Source organism: Cebus imitator, unplaced genomic scaffold, assembly GCF_001604975.1.
Source record: "Cebus imitator isolate Cc_AM_T3 unplaced genomic scaffold, Cebus_imitator-1.0 Scaffold138, whole genome shotgun sequence".
Lineage (NCBI taxonomy): Eukaryota > Metazoa > Chordata > Mammalia > Primates > Cebidae > Cebus > Cebus imitator.
The window spans coordinates 3320901-3338371 of NW_016107453.1; the positions used below are offsets into that span (position 1 = coordinate 3320901).

General features: G+C 36.9%; 1 protein-coding gene across 1 annotated transcript in view; it reads right to left on the reverse strand.

The window, feature by feature from the left end:
• LTN1 (listerin E3 ubiquitin protein ligase 1) overlaps positions 1-17471 on the reverse strand; it is a 63893-nt gene that overhangs the window by 39620 nt on the left and 6802 nt on the right. The window contains exons 3-9 of the mRNA XM_017541920.2: positions 16878-16976; positions 15445-15675; positions 12628-12680; positions 11733-11913; positions 2265-2438; positions 1471-1661; positions 376-511 (exon numbers count right to left, since the gene is read on the reverse strand). Coding sequence (XP_017397409.1) covers positions 376-511; positions 1471-1661; positions 2265-2438; positions 11733-11913; positions 12628-12680; positions 15445-15675; positions 16878-16976 — 1065 coding nt within the window. The remainder of the gene's footprint in view (positions 1-375; positions 512-1470; positions 1662-2264; positions 2439-11732; positions 11914-12627; positions 12681-15444; positions 15676-16877; positions 16977-17471) is intronic.

The window sequence follows — 17471 nt, forward strand, 5'->3', positions numbered from 1 at the left end:
TGCCTGTAATCCCAGCTACTCAGGAGGCTGAGGCAGGAGAATTGCCTGAACCCGGGAGACGGAGGTTGCGGTGAGCCGAGATCGCGCCATTGCACTCCAGCCTGGGTAACAAGAGTGAAACTCCGTCTCAAAAAAACAAACAAACAAACAAACAAACAAAAAAACAGGGTTTATGCATCCAGACACTGATTAGTTTCTTAGGTATCATACCATGCTACCAACTGACAGCAGAAATACACATTATTCAATTGGCAAATTATAAAAATAAAATTTTTACAAGGAAGGCTTATTACTGAAAATGGCAACAAGACACAATGAGCTTGATTCTATATAATCAGTATGCAAAGATACTGACGACTTTTACATTATAGATACCTGATCATTGACGAGCATCTGTTCAATCTCTTCCTCACCTAAGTTTTGCTGCATTATAAAACGTAAGCATTCAAAAAAAGCAGATATTACTGCCGAGGACTCTGAAGAGCTGGTTTTAGTTTTCTCTGTTGATAGCCTAAGGAATAATTAATAACTGGATTACTCTTTCATGAAGAAGAACATAGGAACTCAGAATTATCAAAATAAAGACCTTAAATAGGTATCAATCAGAAGAAAAAATTTTAAAGCAGTTTCTTAAACTACAAGTTAAATACCAACAAAAATACATATAGCCCAATGAGAATATGAACTTAAAAAACTTTGAAAAAATATTTCAAAAAACATATCAGCAAAAAGTAAAAGAATATTTCCTTTAGCTTCTTCTTTTTTAGAGATAGGGTCTGCTATCTTGACCAAGCTGGTCTTGAATTCCTGACCTCAAACAATCCTCCCACCTCAGCCTTGGCCTGTGCTAGGATTACAGCTGTAAGCCACCATGCCCAGCTGAGATATTAATTTTCTATTCATGGACCAATCCACCTGCAATTTCAAGATAACATTAACCAAATAAAGATAATGGTATATTAAAAAAAAAACCTGTAATCATTAATAAAACACTGTATATTCTAAGTTCATCAAATGTACTGAAATAGTTTTTTAAAGAGTGAATTTAAACACCTATAGTAGTTAAATTTGTGGACATTTAAAAAATTTCACTGGCTAAGTTACTGCATTTAGGCATTTGTATTGATCAACATGAAAAATAAAACGGTTACGTGTCTCTGTGGCACAACTGGTTAGCACATTCTGCTGTTAATAAATGGCTAATTTGAAAAATAGCCTAGGTGACCTATTTCCAACTAGGAGCTTTACCTTATTTATCTAACTTTCTGCTGTGTTCTACCACTGAAGCCTTGAATACACTCAAGAAAAAAATACCAATTGTAATTCTCTTTTGAAAAAAATACCAAATGTAATTCATTAAGTAAAAGTACTTAATGAATAGTAAAAAATGCTGGAGAAATTTAAGAAATAATGAGTATAAAAGTAAGAAAATCTGTTTTGCTTTAAAAATCAAAAATTTAAATTTCTTACCCAGCAACTAGAGATGTGAGGAAATTTTTGAAGAAATCCAACTTTGGATCTGTGATGGACTGAGGGAGCTTGCTGATGAATGGCAGAAGGTAAGGATATATGACAGTAGCTAGACCCCGACCACCTTCACGAATAACAGCTGACAGCTTGGGAAACACACTCTTTTTTGCATTTACATGAAGCCAACAGTCCTAACCAAAGAAAAGATTATAGTAGTAATTAGAGATCATAAACACACTTTTCCCAATTAAAAGAGAAAACATATAGACTCTCAAAAAGAAAAACAGTATTTTACCTTAAAAAAAGCTAAAATCTTAAGGTGAAGATTTAAAAAAAAAAAAAAAAGCTAAAATCTCTCACCACCATTAAAAACTAAAACTGAAATTATAAATGTGGTTACATATAATGATCATATATTCGACATACTTACAGGACATTATTGATTAGAAATAATTATTTAACTTCTATTTCTATAAAAGCTGCTTTCTAAAAGGGACAATTATATTTCAATCTTAATTATATTTCATCTTAAATATAAAATTCAGATATGGTGACTGCACTAGGCCACATAAGGTTTACAGAATAATACTGGCTAAACAAAATAAAATAAAAACTCTATGCCATTTTAGTCAGTTGAAGACTTATGCCAAGTTTATTTTATTTCCAAGAAAGCATTTTTCCAATAAGTTTTAGATATTCTTATCTCATAGGCTGTCACATGATACCTAAGGGTTCTAAAATACAATTAAAAGACAAGTATTCCTCAGTGTACTAAATGTGCCTCTCTTACCTACCTCAATAGTTGTAAGTGTATAGAGTACAGCTTCCCAGAGAGCTGGGCAAACAATTGGGTCACTGTCATCAATGCTAAGTAGAACTGATGGGCTCACTTTGGATGCTTCTTCTTTCATCAACTGTGGAATGCGCTGGCACAATGCAGAAACTAACTCAAAATAAGCTGAGCGAATCTAAAAGAATGCAAAGCTGAATTAAATTAAAACCTAGTAAAACTTGATAATATTTTTAATTTATGGTAATAGATTATTCACACTAACCCTCCCACTAAGAAAACTAAAATAGCTAGAAAAAATACTTTTTAAAATCTTAAAAGAGTATGAAATGGCTGAAAAGGCATAAGGAATTACCAAGGCAAAAGTGAAGGCTGAAAGAATTAATTCAACTTTCTTTTTCTTTAACTGAAGCAAACACAAATCCTCTTTAGTAGCAGAAGCCTTCATTTGGGGCCTCCATTATAGCCAAACAAACAGAAAATAAGACACCATGAGCCACAATCAGTAGAAATAAAAGATCTGAGACTTTAAATCTTAGAATGATCAGTCACTAATTCTATAATAAAATACTTTATATTTAAAGGAACAAAAGTTTTTTAAAACTTGTAGGAAAAAGGATCCTGGAAAAAACAGAGTAGATCTGAAAAGATCAAGCACACTAAACTAAGAATAATTAAAATTTAAAGCTCAACTCATAATTTAAGAACAGTGCAATGTTCTGAATGTCTCCCTTCAAAATTAATTTGTTGAAACTTAATCACCAGTGTGATAGTATTAGGAAGTAAGAACTTTAGCAGATGATTAGGTCTTGAGGGTACTACCCTCAAGAATGGGATTAGAGTACCCTTTTAAAAGGGTGTGAGAGACCACATTTACTCCTTCTGCCACATGGGGACACAGCAAAAAGGAGACACCTTTGAAACAGAGAAAGCAACCCTCACCAGACACCTAATCTGCTGGCAACTTGATCTTGGAATTTCCAGCCTATAGAACCATGAGAAATAAGTTTTTATTGTTTACAAATTACTCAGTCTAAGGTACAGTTCAATACTTGGTATCTGCAGGGAATTGGTTCCAGGACACCCCACCCTCCTATCTCCACACATGTACTAAGTGCCCATGAATTACATAAAATGTTCATTATATAAAATGGCATAATAGAGTCAGCCCTCCATAGCCACAGGTTCCTCATCTACAGTTGATTGAATCCACATATGTAGAACCTGCAGATATGGAGAGCTGACTGTATTTTGTTAAAGTAGCCTGAATGGACTAAGACAGCAGATTAGATAGAAATAAAAGAATCAGTGAACTAGAAGACTGAGCAAAAGAAATTATCCACAAAGCAGCATGGAGAGACAAAAAGACAAAACACAACAAAGGAAAACATAACTGACATAGAGGATACAGTAAGGAGATTCATATCTATTTCATCAAAATCCCAAAACAAGAGAAGAATGAGGCAAAGGAAACACCTAGAAATAATAGCTGAGAATTTTGCAGAGCCAATGAAATATATCAAGTCAAAGATTCGAAAGCCCAGCAAATCCCAAGCAGGATACATAAAGGAAATCCACACCAAGACACACTATGGTGCAACTAGAAAAACACACGGAGAAAATCTTAAAAGTAGCCCAAGGAGAAGGATAAACTACCTTCAAAAGAAGGATAATCAGACTGATAGTTGACTTTGACAGCAATAATTTAAATCAGAAGACATGGAACAGTATCTCCAACACAAAAATAAATACCAACATACAATCCTGTACTCGGCAAATATGTCTTTTGAAAATGAGAGTGGAAAAAAAAATTATGAGAATGAAATAAAAACACCTGTGACACAAAGCAACAAATACATAGGCAAATCTAAACAAAGATTGAGAGTATAAGATAATATTTTGTGAGGTTTAAAAATACACACATATTTAACACCACAAAATATGTATATTTTATATAAGTGAGTATTTTAAAAGACATGACATTTAAAAAGACAGCAAATTCTAGCTATGCTGAAAAACTCTGATCATATATACATCAGAAAAATCAAGAAAATTTTGATTTGCTTTGATATCAAGCATTCATTCATGATGGAAACAAAAACCATAAAGACTGAGGAGATTATAAAACATTATTTTAGGATGCAAAAGACCTAAGACAACCAAAAGAATTTTGAAAAAGAACAAAGTTGGAAGTTTTCAACACAGTATAAAACATTAATAATCAAGAGTATGGTATTGGGTGTAAGGATAGACATACAGATCAATGGAGCTGAACAGAGTCTAAAATTAAAGTTGTACACATACAGTCAAGTGACTTCTGACAAAGTTGTCAGAATAAGGACGGGATAGTCTTTCAGAAACTAAATACAACATACCCAAAAAATCAATTTTGACTCTCACCTTCAATTTATATGCAAAAATAAACTCTAAATGCACTACATGGAGCTAAAGTATAAACGTCTAAAATAAAATATAAAAAATCTTTGCAAATGTAGGTAAAGATTTCTTAGATAAGACATCAATCTAGTAACTGGCCATTGAAATAAAAATTAAAAATAGCGTATCAAAAGCACAACCATAAAAGAAAATGATCCATTAGACTTTATTAAAATTAAAATATCTACTCTTCAAAAACACTAATGAAATGAAAAGGCATGTCACATACTGGAAGAAAGCATTCACATACTTTTATCTGACAAAATACTTCTACTCAGGATAAATACAGCATACTTGCAACTCAAAATAACCAAACTGCAATTTTTAAAACCAAAAAACATGGATGAGTGACAGCCCAATATAACCATCCTCCTAAAAGATCAGGTATAGCCGGGTGCGGTGGCTCAAGCCTGTAATCCCAGCACTTTGGGAGGCCGAGGCGGGTGGATCACGAGGTCAAGAGATCGAGACCATCCTGGTCAATATGGTGAAACCCCATCTCTACTAAAACTATAAAAAATTAGCTGGGCATGGTGGCGCGTGCCTGTAATCCCAGCTACTCAGGAGGCTGAGGCAGGAGAATTGCCTGAACCCAGGAGGCAGAGGTTGCGGTGAGCCGAGATCGCGCCATTGCACTCCAGCCTGGGTAACAAGAGCGAAACTCCGTCTCCAAAAAAAAAAAAAAAGATCAGGTATAGCCTCTGTGGATAAAACACAAAAAAACAACTACCTGAGGCCTCTGGAGACTGAAATACATATGCATTTTAGAGGAGAATCAAACTGGGAGTAACTGATCCATGTAGATTGAGATCTCAATTTTTGCAGCTCTGCCCAAACATGGCTGTGGTCACCATCACAAAGGCATAGGACCAGCTACAACTTCAGTAGGAAGACTAACTTCTTTCTGGCCAGAGGAACTAGAAGAACCAGGAAAGAAGGCCAGGATCACGTGGGATGATGCAGGAGAGTGAGAGGGGACTCTAGGAAGGAGAGGGCCACAGAAGGAAACCCCTATATTCCGTATTTGAACAGCCTAAATCTACAATCCATCTCTGAATCATGCATGTGCACTCCACCATGCCCAGCTAATTTTTAAAATTTTTTTAGAGATGCTGGGCCTGATAGCTCACGCCTGTAATTCCAGCACTTTGGGAGGCTGAGGCAAATGGATCACCTGAGGTCAGGAATTCGAGACCAAACTGACCAATATGATGAAACCCCAACTTTTTTTTTTTTTGAGACGGAGTTTCACTCATGTTACCCAGGCTGGAGCGCAATGGCGCGATCTCGGCTCACCGCAACCTCCGCCTCCTGGGTTCAGGCAATTCTCCTGCCTCAGCCTCCTGAGTAGCTGCAATTACAGGCACGCACCACCAAGCCAAGGTAATGTTTTGTATTTTTAGTAGAGACAGGGTTTCACCATGTTGACCAGGATGGTCTCGATCTCTTGACTTCGTGATCCACCCGCCTCGGCCTCCCAAAGTACTAGGATTACAGGCTTGAGCCACCGCACCCGGCCGAAACCCCGACTTTTTAAAAAATTAAAATTTCTTAGAGATATGAGTCTAACTATGTTGTGCAGTCTGGTCTTGAACTCCTGGCCTCAAGTAAAGTAGAAGCAGCTTAAAGCTAAAACAAGAAATGAACTGAGAATTAAGGCATTTCCCACCACACACATAATGGTTTGGTATGGGTCTAATCAAGTTAACTGCCAGCTAACAAAAATAATATCTTTTGGATAAACATAAAATAATCCAGTCTCCAAAACATAACAGTCACAATGTCAATTATATAATCTTAAATTACTCAATATACCAATAACCAGAAAAATGTGGTCTCATCTCAAGGGATAAGACAGTTAACTGATGTCAACTCCAACATGACCCAGATGTTATCAGACATGGATTTTAAAAAGCTATTAAAACTATACTCAGTAAAGGAAAATATGATGAGGATGAAAAAAACTGACAATTTCATCAAAGAAACAGAAAATATAAAAAACCAAGCAGAAGTTCTAGGAATAAAAAATATATGAATTCAACAATAAGCAAAAGATTAGAAAAGACACCTCCAAAAAGAAGATATACAAATGGCCCACAAACACATTAAAAGATGTTCAACGTCATTAGTCATCAGGAAAATGTAAATTAACATCTCAATGAGAAACCTCTATTCCAGAGGTCTGTAAACATCTTCTGTAAAGGGACAGAGAGTAAATATATTAACGTTTGCAGGACAAGTAGTCTTTGTTACAACCACTTAGCTCCGATTTGCAGCAGTAAAAGCAGTAAAGTAGCTACAGATAATACATAAAACTATTTACAAAAATAGATGTTTTCCTCGTGTCCATGGGGATGGGAAAAAAATAAATAAATAAACAGATGTGCCAGATTTGACACGTGAGCTATTGCAATCCCTGATCTCATACCCAGGAGAATGACCTAAATTAAAACTGCTGACAATATGAAACATGAGGATATGGGGCAACTGAAAATCCCACACATTGCTGGTAAGAGTACTACAACTTTAGAAAACATCTTGGTAGCTTCCTATAAAGATATACTTACCATATGACACATCAATTCCTCTCCTTAAGAAAGACAAAAACATATGTTCACACAAAAACTATATGAAACAATAAAATGAACTACAGTCACATGCAACAACATGAATAAATCTTAAAACATACAAAGTAATGTCTAGCTCCATTTATATGAAAGCACGGAAAAGACAAATCAATGACTGCCTGGGGTAAAGGTAGACAATAACTTGGAAGGACAAAAGGAAAATATTTTGGGTTAAAAAATAATGTTCTATTTCTTTATTGTAGTGGTTATATGGGTATATACATCTGTCAAAACTTAAACTGTAAAAATGGCTGCATTTTACAGGACTGTGTACAAATTATACTTCAATAAGTTGATTTTTTAGAATTATTGTAGGATATTTTAAAGTACCCAAATAAATTGAGAGAGGGCAGGCATGGTGGCTCACACCTGTATTCCTAGCACTTTGAGAGGCCAAGGCAGGTGGATCATTTAAGGTCAGGAGTTTGAGACCAGCTTGGCCAACATGGTGAGAAATTGTCTCTACTAAAAACATAAAAATTAGCTGGGCATGGTAGCATATGTAATTCCAGCTACTCAGGAGGATGAAGCAGGAGAATCACTTGAACCCAGGAGGCAGAGGTTGCAGTGAGCCGAGATTACACCACAACACTCCACCATGGGTGACAGAGTGAGATTCCATCTCAAAAAAAAAAAATTGAGAGATGGGAACTCCATGGATAGAAGACTCAATAACATAAAGAAAGCAAGTCTCTCCATATTGGTCTATAAATTGAGTACGACCCTAATTAAAATTCTACTTAGAGTTTGAGAAATTCAATAAATGTACTGGAATTTGTTTTTTTGAGACAGGGTCTCACTCTATTGCCTAGGCTGGAGTACAGTGGCAGTGCAATCACAGCTCACTGCAGCCTCAATCTCCCAGGCTCAAATGATCCTCCGAGCACAACTTCCCAAGTACCTACGACTACTAGCACTCCCCACTGTGTTCAGCTAATTTTTTAATATTTTTCAGATGGGGTCTAACTATGTTGTGCAGGCTGGTCTCAAACTCCTGGCCTCAAATAATCCTCCCACCTTGGCCTCCCAAAGGTCTGGAATTACAGGCGTGAGTCACCACACCCAGCCCAAGTTTACTGAAATTTTTATGAAATAAAGTTCTGGCCAGAGAACAGTGGCTTATGCCTGTAATCCCAGCACTTTGAGAGGCCAAGGCAAGTGGATCACCTACAGTCAGGAGTTCGAGACCAGCCTGGCCAACATGGTTAAGCTCTGTTTCTACTAAAAATACATAAATTATCTGGGCATGGAGGCAGGTACCTGTAATCCCAGCTATTCGGGAGGCTGAAGCAGGAGAATGGCTTGAACCTAGGACACAGAGGTTGCAGTGAGTCGAGACTATGCCACTACACTCCAGCCTGAGTGACAGAGCGAATCTCCATCTCAAAAAAAACAGCCTGGCCAACATGATGAAACCCCATCTCTACTAAAAATATAAAAATTAGCCAGGTGTGGTGGAGGGCACCTGCAATCCCAGCTACTCAGGAGGCTGAGGCAGGGGAATCACTTGAATGCAGGAGGCAGAGGTTGCAGTGAGCTGAGATCATGCCACGGCACTCCAGCCTGGACAACAGAGAGAGACTGCCTCAAAAAAATTTAAAAAAAAAACCAATCATAATGTCATACTGACAATGGCACTGGTATAAGAAGAAACAGAGACCAATGCATCAGAACATAGTTTAGAGGCAAATTTATGATTGTATGATTTTTTTTTTTTTTTGCGATAGGGTCCCGCCCCCAGGCTGGAGTGCAGTGGCACAATCATGGCTTGCTGCAGCCTCAACTTCCTGGGATCAAGCAATCCTCCTGCCTCAGCCTCCAAGTAGCTGGAACAATAGGGGTGTGCCACTACACCCGGCTAATTTTTTATTTTTATTTTTTGTAGAGTCAGGGTCTTGCCACGTTATCCAGGCTGACTTGAAATTCCTGGGCTCAAGTGACCCACCTGCCTTGGCCTCCCACAGTTCTGGAATTACTGGCATGAGACACTGTGCCCCACAATATACAAGAATTTAATGTCTTGTAATGACAAAACCACAGATCAGTTTACTAGGTAATGTTAGGAAAAATGACTCACCATATATGTAGAAAAATGTAACAAGATCCATACTTAACACCAAACGAAAAGGTAGGTTATTGATGAATTAAAGATTTTATATGAAAGTTAAAACTGCATATAAAACCTACAACTATAAAGCTAAAAAATTTAAAAATACAAGAATATCTTTATGATTCAAAGGTAAGCATGGCCTTCATAAGGCAGAAATCAGTGACTGTGATCACATCAAAATTAAGATTTCTTTCTGACATAAGACACACGGGAGACATGACAGAATGGGAGCTTTTTTGCATTGCCTAAAGTGACAAAAGATACTCTGTCATGAGACTAGAATTTTTTAAAAAGACAAAAAGGCTAATATTTAGATTACAGAAGAAACTCTTACATAAAAAGAGAACTCCAATAGAAAAAACAAGGAAAAATTAACAAGAAGAAACACAAAAACGAACAGATGCTAAAAATGCTTGAAGAGATGCTATGAAGAGTTGCTAAAAAATCACCAATAAGAAAGGTAATTCAAATTAAAGAGAAATATCACCTGAATTCCTATTAGGCTGATGAAAAATTAAGCAGCAAATGCTAATGTTGCATAGTGATGGCTAGAGTATAAGGTTATGCAGTATAGGAGTCATCATGTATTAATGGTTGAGTCTAGAGTAATGCAGCCATTCAGGAGAGCAATCTGGCACTATTTCAGGAAATTAGGTATGCACACCCTCTATTGACTCCGCAATTCAGATAATTACACATAAATGAAGATGTTCATTGCTGCATTACTTGTGAAGGAAAGGAGTTGGAAGCAATCAGGATCTATCATTGGAGGAATGGGCAGGTTAAATGAATAGGTACGTACAAACTTCTGAATACTACAAGGCAGGCAGAAGTCATAGATCAGATGTACATATAGGAAAATGAGAGTTTTTTTTAAAGCAATAAATGCAATAAAATATAACACAGTACCATTTATGTGAATTAAAAACTCAAGCGAACACAAACGCATATTTTTCAAAAATACAGTCAATCCTCACAAATCCCATATTTGCTAATTCACCTACTTGCTAAAATTTATTTGTAACCCCAAAATCAAAACTTGCAGCATCTTAGGCTAGGCAAGGTGGCTCACACCTGTAATCCCAGCACTTTGGTAGGCTGAGGTGGGTGGATCACCTGAGGTCAGGAGTTTGAGACCAGCCTTGCCAACATGGTGAAACCCCATCTCTATTAAAAACACAAAAAAATTAGCCAGGTATGGTGGCAGGCACCTGTAATCCAAGCTACTTGGGAGGCTGAGGCAGAAGAATCACTTGAACCCACGAGGTGGAGGTTGCAGTGACCTATATTGCACCGTTGCACTCTAGCCTGGGTGACAAGAGCAAAATTCTGTCTGGATTAAAAAAAAAAAAAAAAAAAAAACTTGCAGTGTCTTGCAGCTATTTGTGGACCTGCATAGAATGGTGAAAAATCTGTCACCCCCATGCACATTCCCAGCTGAGACAGAACAAGGCAACAGACACTCCCTTATTTCAACTCTCATACTGTAAACAAGTGTCCTTTTCACAGTATTTTTTCAAATTTTTGTGCTTTTGATTGGTAATTTCACATTTTAAATGGCCTCCAAGCAGCAGCACTGAAGTGCTGTCTATTGTGTCTAAACACAAGAATGCTGTGATGTGCATTACAAAGAAAATATGTGGTAGATACATTTTATCCAGGCATGAGTTTTAGTGCTGTTGGCCAGGAATTCAATGCTAATGAATCAACAATAGCTATGAAATAAGGTGTCTTTAAGCAGAAACACACATAAAACAAGGTTATGTAATGGTTATGTCAGTTATTAACTGACAAAAATGCTGTGAATAGGGGCTCATAAGAACCTAACCCCGTATTTCCCGTAAGGGTAATCCCTCAGTATTCACTAAGTCAGTATTCAAGATGAGTTTATAGAATGTAATTACTATGAATGATGAGACTCAATTGTACAAACAAAAGGACATATATTAAACATAGTAGACCAGTCAGCCAGTAAAAGTAGAGAATGGAGAGAGAGACGGACAAGAGGTAAAAAATAAATACATTAAGTGAGAAGAGCCTTGCACATACCAATTTTAAGGTGCTATGAACAAAGGAGTATGGTAATTCATACCGATAATTCTGAATCTGAGGCCAAAACTAAATAAAAAAGTAAAAATAAAGTAACATTATAGTAAGAGATGTAATTCAGTAAATGAATGGCCTACAACAGAGATGTGCTTGCAGCGTTCTAAATATAAACAATAAACATAAAACATAAACTAAGATGATGGGGTTAAGGAATCAGAGAAATGTCTTAAGGTAAAAAAGATTAATATACCTGAGGTACACTGTGTTTTCCATACTTCCAAAATTTATTCTGTGATAAAAGAGACTTAAATTTCTCCTCCAGAGAATGAAGCTCATTATCAGGTAAGAGGCAAAGCAATTTCTTTAATGCCAATAAGGAACAAGTTACAACCCGGTAGAATTTAGCTTCTCTTTCTTCCTCTGGAACAGTTCTTAATATAAAACAAAATAATATATTAAAAAATTTAGAATAAGCCAAACTATATATCTGGTACTTCTATTTTAAAAGTTTTTATCTTTAAATATCTACCAAAGTTGCTTTATTTCTATCATCTATTTCCTCTATGCCAACGACCCTCAAAGTATAAGAAATTTAATCACACTTTACTCATAATACTAGATGAAAGAAGATGAAAGGCCAAGGCTTGAAATAAGTGAGCAAGTATAGTGCTGTCAGTGGCATGTACAAGGGTGATTCCAGGGAATGGATATCAAGCTATCTAAGACTATTTTCCCTCAAGGACTCTTAAAACTTGAATTAGAATTTAAAAGTAAACAAGGCCGGGCACAGTGTCTCACACATGTAATTCCAGCACTTTGGGATGCCGAGACAGGCAGATTACCTGAGGTCAGGAGTTTGAGACCAGCTTGACCAACATGGTGAAACCCCATCTCTGCTGAAAATACAAAAAAATTAGCCGAGTGTGGTGGCAGGTGCCTGTAATCCCAGCTACTCGGGAGGCTGAGGCAAAATTGCTTGAACCCAGAAGGCGGAAGTTGCAACAAGCTGAGATCAAGCCACTGTACTCCGGCCTGGGCAAAAAGAGTTCATCTCAAAAAAAAAAAAAAGTCACATTGATATCATCTGATTACTTATGAGTGAAACAAATCCTTAACATGAGTTACAAAGAACCAATACAACTTACTGCGGGTCACTGAGTGTATCAGGTGTTTCTTTTATAAGATGATCCTGCAGCACCTACAAAGGGGGGAAAATACCAAAGCCTTTGGTTTTACTGAACTGTCAATAGTGAACACACAAAGCCTAGTTTTGTAAAATCCATTTTTAAAAATCCACATAAACCTCATCTTACCTAAGAGCAGAATCAATAGCAAAACTAAAAGATTTGAATTTTATCAATTTTTCTTTTCCTATCGATCCCCAACGTTAGCTACTGTTAGAATAAGGATAGATACTTCTTCTCTATGTGCCTATAAATACTCCTGACCACTTGTTCCTCCATTTCTCTTGCACACAGCAATGAAATGAATTTGTGAATCTGGGAGAGAAATTGGGCTCTGCTTTCCCCTCTTTTTGTAAGCCTGCTTGTCTACAAAGAACACCACACGTTGTGCTCTGCTCCATCAGAGAGGAAGGTATGAGGTTTTCAAACGTGGGGAAGTCTGTTTCCTTCTGGGCTGTAGTGCAAGGGAGTCCAGCCATTGTTCCAGTAACTACTTTATCAGCAATGAAAACAACATTTATTGAGCTTTTATATGTGCCAGGTGTTGCTTTGAACACATTTTAGGCATTAACTAAATTAATCCTCACAACAACTCCATGAAGTGCAAGTTAATTCCTGCTTTATAATTACAAAATGAAGGCACAGAAACTTGCCCAGGGTCATACAACACCTAGTTGATACCTGATGGCAGAGTGGGACTAGAACTAATGGTGTGACCCAGAGCACATGTCTTATAGACAGTATGATATACTATCTCTAATGTTGATATTTTGATTTTCATTTGCCTGCCTCCTCTCTAATACATGGGTTTGGAATTTGAGACAATTCAATGCCAATAGCTGTAATAAACTGTGGCATAGACAACTAAAGGGAAAATAAAACGGAAGAATGAACATATGGATAACAGAACCCATATGTTCATTCTGTTATCCATCCATGACAAAGCCAAGAACAAATTTATTTTTTTTAAAAGCCTATGAAGAGCCAAATTGGTTGTCTCAAAGTCCATTTCCTAAAGCTCTTAGTGTCCAAACTCATAACACTTCACTCTCATAACATTTATCACTTCGCATTTTAAATCAACCAAAAATTCTCAAGTTACAGATGGGCTAGAGAACTCCATTTGAGCATATGATTAAAGCTATAAACCTTCTCCCTAGAAAAACAAGCTTGGTATACCTGAGAAATGAAGAATGGAAGAACCTAAATGGGGAACTAGAATCATGTAATGTGTCGGGAAGTGTTGGGTGAAGAGATTAGACAGGTAAGCAGGGACCAGATCATGTAATTGAACGTAATTACAGTGTAATATAAGACAAGAAATTTCTTGCCGGGCGCGGTGGCTCAAGCCTGTAATCCCAGCACTTTGGGAGGCCGAGGCGGGTGGATCACGAGGTCAAGAGATCGAGACCATCCTGGTCAACATGGTGAAACCCCGTCTCTACTAAAAATACAAAAAATTAGCTGGGCATGGTGGTGCGTGCCTGTAGTCCCAGCTACTCAGGAGGCTGAGGCAGGAGAATTGCCTGAACCCAGGAGGCAGAGGTTGCGGTGAGCCGAGATCGCGCCATTGCACTCCAGCCTGGGTAACATGAGTGAAACTCCGTCTCAAAAAAAAAGAAGACAAGAAATTTCTTATATTACATTGTAAGTTCAAATTTCTTATAAGAAATTTGCCTTATATTACACTATAAGACAAATGTATGTCAAGACAAGAAATTTGAATTTATAGTGTAATGGAGAGCCACAGGAAGGACGGCTAATTGAAAGGAGAAAGGAAAGCAGGGAGAGAGGGTCAGACAGAAATGTTTAAGTAGGGTTATACACAGGGTGTTGTGGAAACATAGGAATACTAAATAAGGGAATAAATGCAAGCATCGTTTTTTTGTTTTTTTTTTAATTATCAAGTCCCTCCTCACTCCTACTTCATCTACTTTTATTTCTCCATATAATTCTAACAACTCTGTTGTCTCGTTTTTCAAGTCCATATATTGGGAATAGCAAATAAAGGGGGAAGAAATAAGACATTACTAGAAACAGACACACTGAAAGTCACAAATAGGTACGGCTGATAACTTTTTATGAAAAAGTTATGGCAAAGTGTTGGCCCAGTGTGGAGAAACTTAATCTGATAATGGGAGTATACATTTGTTTGGCCTTCTGAAGGGCCATTTATCATTTTTTATAAAAATTTTTAATGTTCTTATCCTTTGGCCCAACAAATGCTTACTATAAGTTCTAGTATGTATCACTCCCACAAGTGTATGAAGAGTTCTACTCAAGAATGTTTACTGAAGTAGCATTTGTTATGATAAAAAATTGGAAAAAAAAATCCAAATGTATATTAATATAAAAAGAGCTAAACTATAGTACATTCATGTAAAGTTACACCAGAAAGCCAATAAAAAGACACTAAGATAGATCTGTATATATGTACTGAAATGGAAATATGAGAGAAAATAATTTATTCTTAAATATATTCTTTGTTTAGATTACACATTATAACATATCTACTTTTTAAAACTATAATAAAGACTTCAAAATTAAAATGAAAAATGGAAATACTGTAGAAAGGTCCAATCCAAAATGTTAATTTGTCACAGATCCAAATTAGTCAACTTTACTAAACAGAATCTTAAAAAGGCAATCTTCAGTTGGAAATATATTTACTCATTCCCCTGCAATCCTAAGTAAAAGAGCTATCACTATGGTATTCTTGTAACCCTGAAACACTTCAAAAAACAAAAAAAAAAGATTCAGAATGATTCCAGAACTTACACTTGTAATTTCATCCTTACAAAATGCTATGGCTTCAGGTTGCTTGCTTGGAGGAAAAGCCGCTTCAAATGCATCTTTTGCTGCAAACGCAGCTGGTGTGTAAGTATCACATTGAGCCATTAGCCAATATCCCATTAAACTTTTTAAGTAGGGAGCCAACTGTTTCTTTACTTTAAGGATAAGTTTTTCAAAAGCTTGCTGTGTGGCTTCTCGGACCCGACGGTCATGATCCTATTAAAAATACAAATGTGATTTAAAATAGCTTTAGTCCATAAAAACAATCACAGATATTTCCAAATATGCTATAATGACCCATTACCAAGAATTCATCTATGTATTGAGCTAAACTGAAATCAATTTTTTAAATCAATAATTTGGAGGTTTTTTTAATCAGAAATTATGTAAAATAATTATTCTTTCTCCCCTTTTCCCAATGAGATAGGATTATATTCAAAACAGTTTCAAAGTTGAGCCTTGAGGCTGAGAGCGGTGGCTCACACCTATAATCCCAGCACTTCGGGAGGCCAAAGTGGGCACATCATTTGCAGGCAGGAGTTCAAGACCAGCCTGGCCAACATGGTGAAACCCCATCTCTAATAAAAACTACAAAAAATTAGCAAGGCATGGTGGCACACACTTGTAATCCCAGCTACTCAGGAGGCTAAAGCGGGAGAATCACTTGAACCCCGGAGACAGAGATTACAGTGAGCAGAGATTGTGCCACTGCACTCCAGCCTGGGTGACAGAGCGAGACTCCACCTCAATTTAAAAAAAAAAAAAAAAAAGCTAGGCCTTGAATAATTAAGCAACTCACTCTCATTCTTCTGCAGCAAATTTACAGGGAATAAAATAATTGTCAAAATGTATTAAAACTGGAAAGCACTTGGATAATTCTCTAGTAATAACCTAATTTCTGAAAACAGACTTCCTCAATGTTCTTCATAACCCAACACAGTCCAGTAATTTTCTTTTTTTCAAAGACGTTGTCTCTCTTTGTCGTCCAGGCTGGAGTGCACTGATGAGATCTTGACACACTGCAACCTCTGCCTCCTGGGTTCAAGGGATTCTCCTGCCTCAGCCTCCCAAGTAGCTGGGATTACAGACATCCGTCACCACGCCTGGCTAATTTTTGTATTTTTAGTAGAGACAGGGTTTCACCATGTTAGCCAGACTGGTCTCAAGCTCCTAACCTAAAGTGATCTGCCCAACTCGGCCTCCCAAAGTGCTGGGATTATAGGCATGAGCCACTGTACCAGGCCCCAATCTTTTTTATTTCCACACTCTTCTCAAGTGTTAACAATTCAATCTGTATAACAAGGCTGACCTAACATTTAATAACCCTCACCAAAAATCAACCTTACAAATTTGAGAGTCTCCATGACTCCAACCAAAAACATATAACAGAAATAAACTAGAAAAGTTTGAATACTTACAAGTGAAATTTTGCAAAAAATTCTTGGCCAATATGGAAGAACTCCTTTTACAGTTTCTGTGTCTCTCTCTGTACACATGGTTCCAAATTCCTGCATAGCCTAAAGTTAAGTTATTAACATCATTAAGGATTAACAACTATAATACTGGCTATTATTACTCTGTTCTGGAAGCTTTGTCTATTTTATGTAGCAGGAGAATACACTATTTCTGTTTATGAGACTAGTCTGAAGAGCTCCTTCACAGGCTACTATGGGAGAAACTCTACAGTGTTTTTTAAAAAATAAAACATCTACAAACAAAAAAAAAACCTCAATTTAAAGTTACATTGTCAAAGTTACATTTCCTAATGGGAAAAACTGTACAGCCAAAATTCCAAAGCAGTTCAAAAAAGTTTAGTGTAACAAACCAATTTACAACTTAGAAAATAAATATCAACTAAGTTTAAGACTGTGTATCAGAAAAAAGTACAATTGTAGGCCAGGCATGGTGGCTCACATCTGTAATCCCAGCACTTTTTTGGGAGGCCAAGGCAGGCGGATCACGAGATCAAGAGATAGAGACCATCCTGGCCAACATGGTGAAACCCCGTCTCC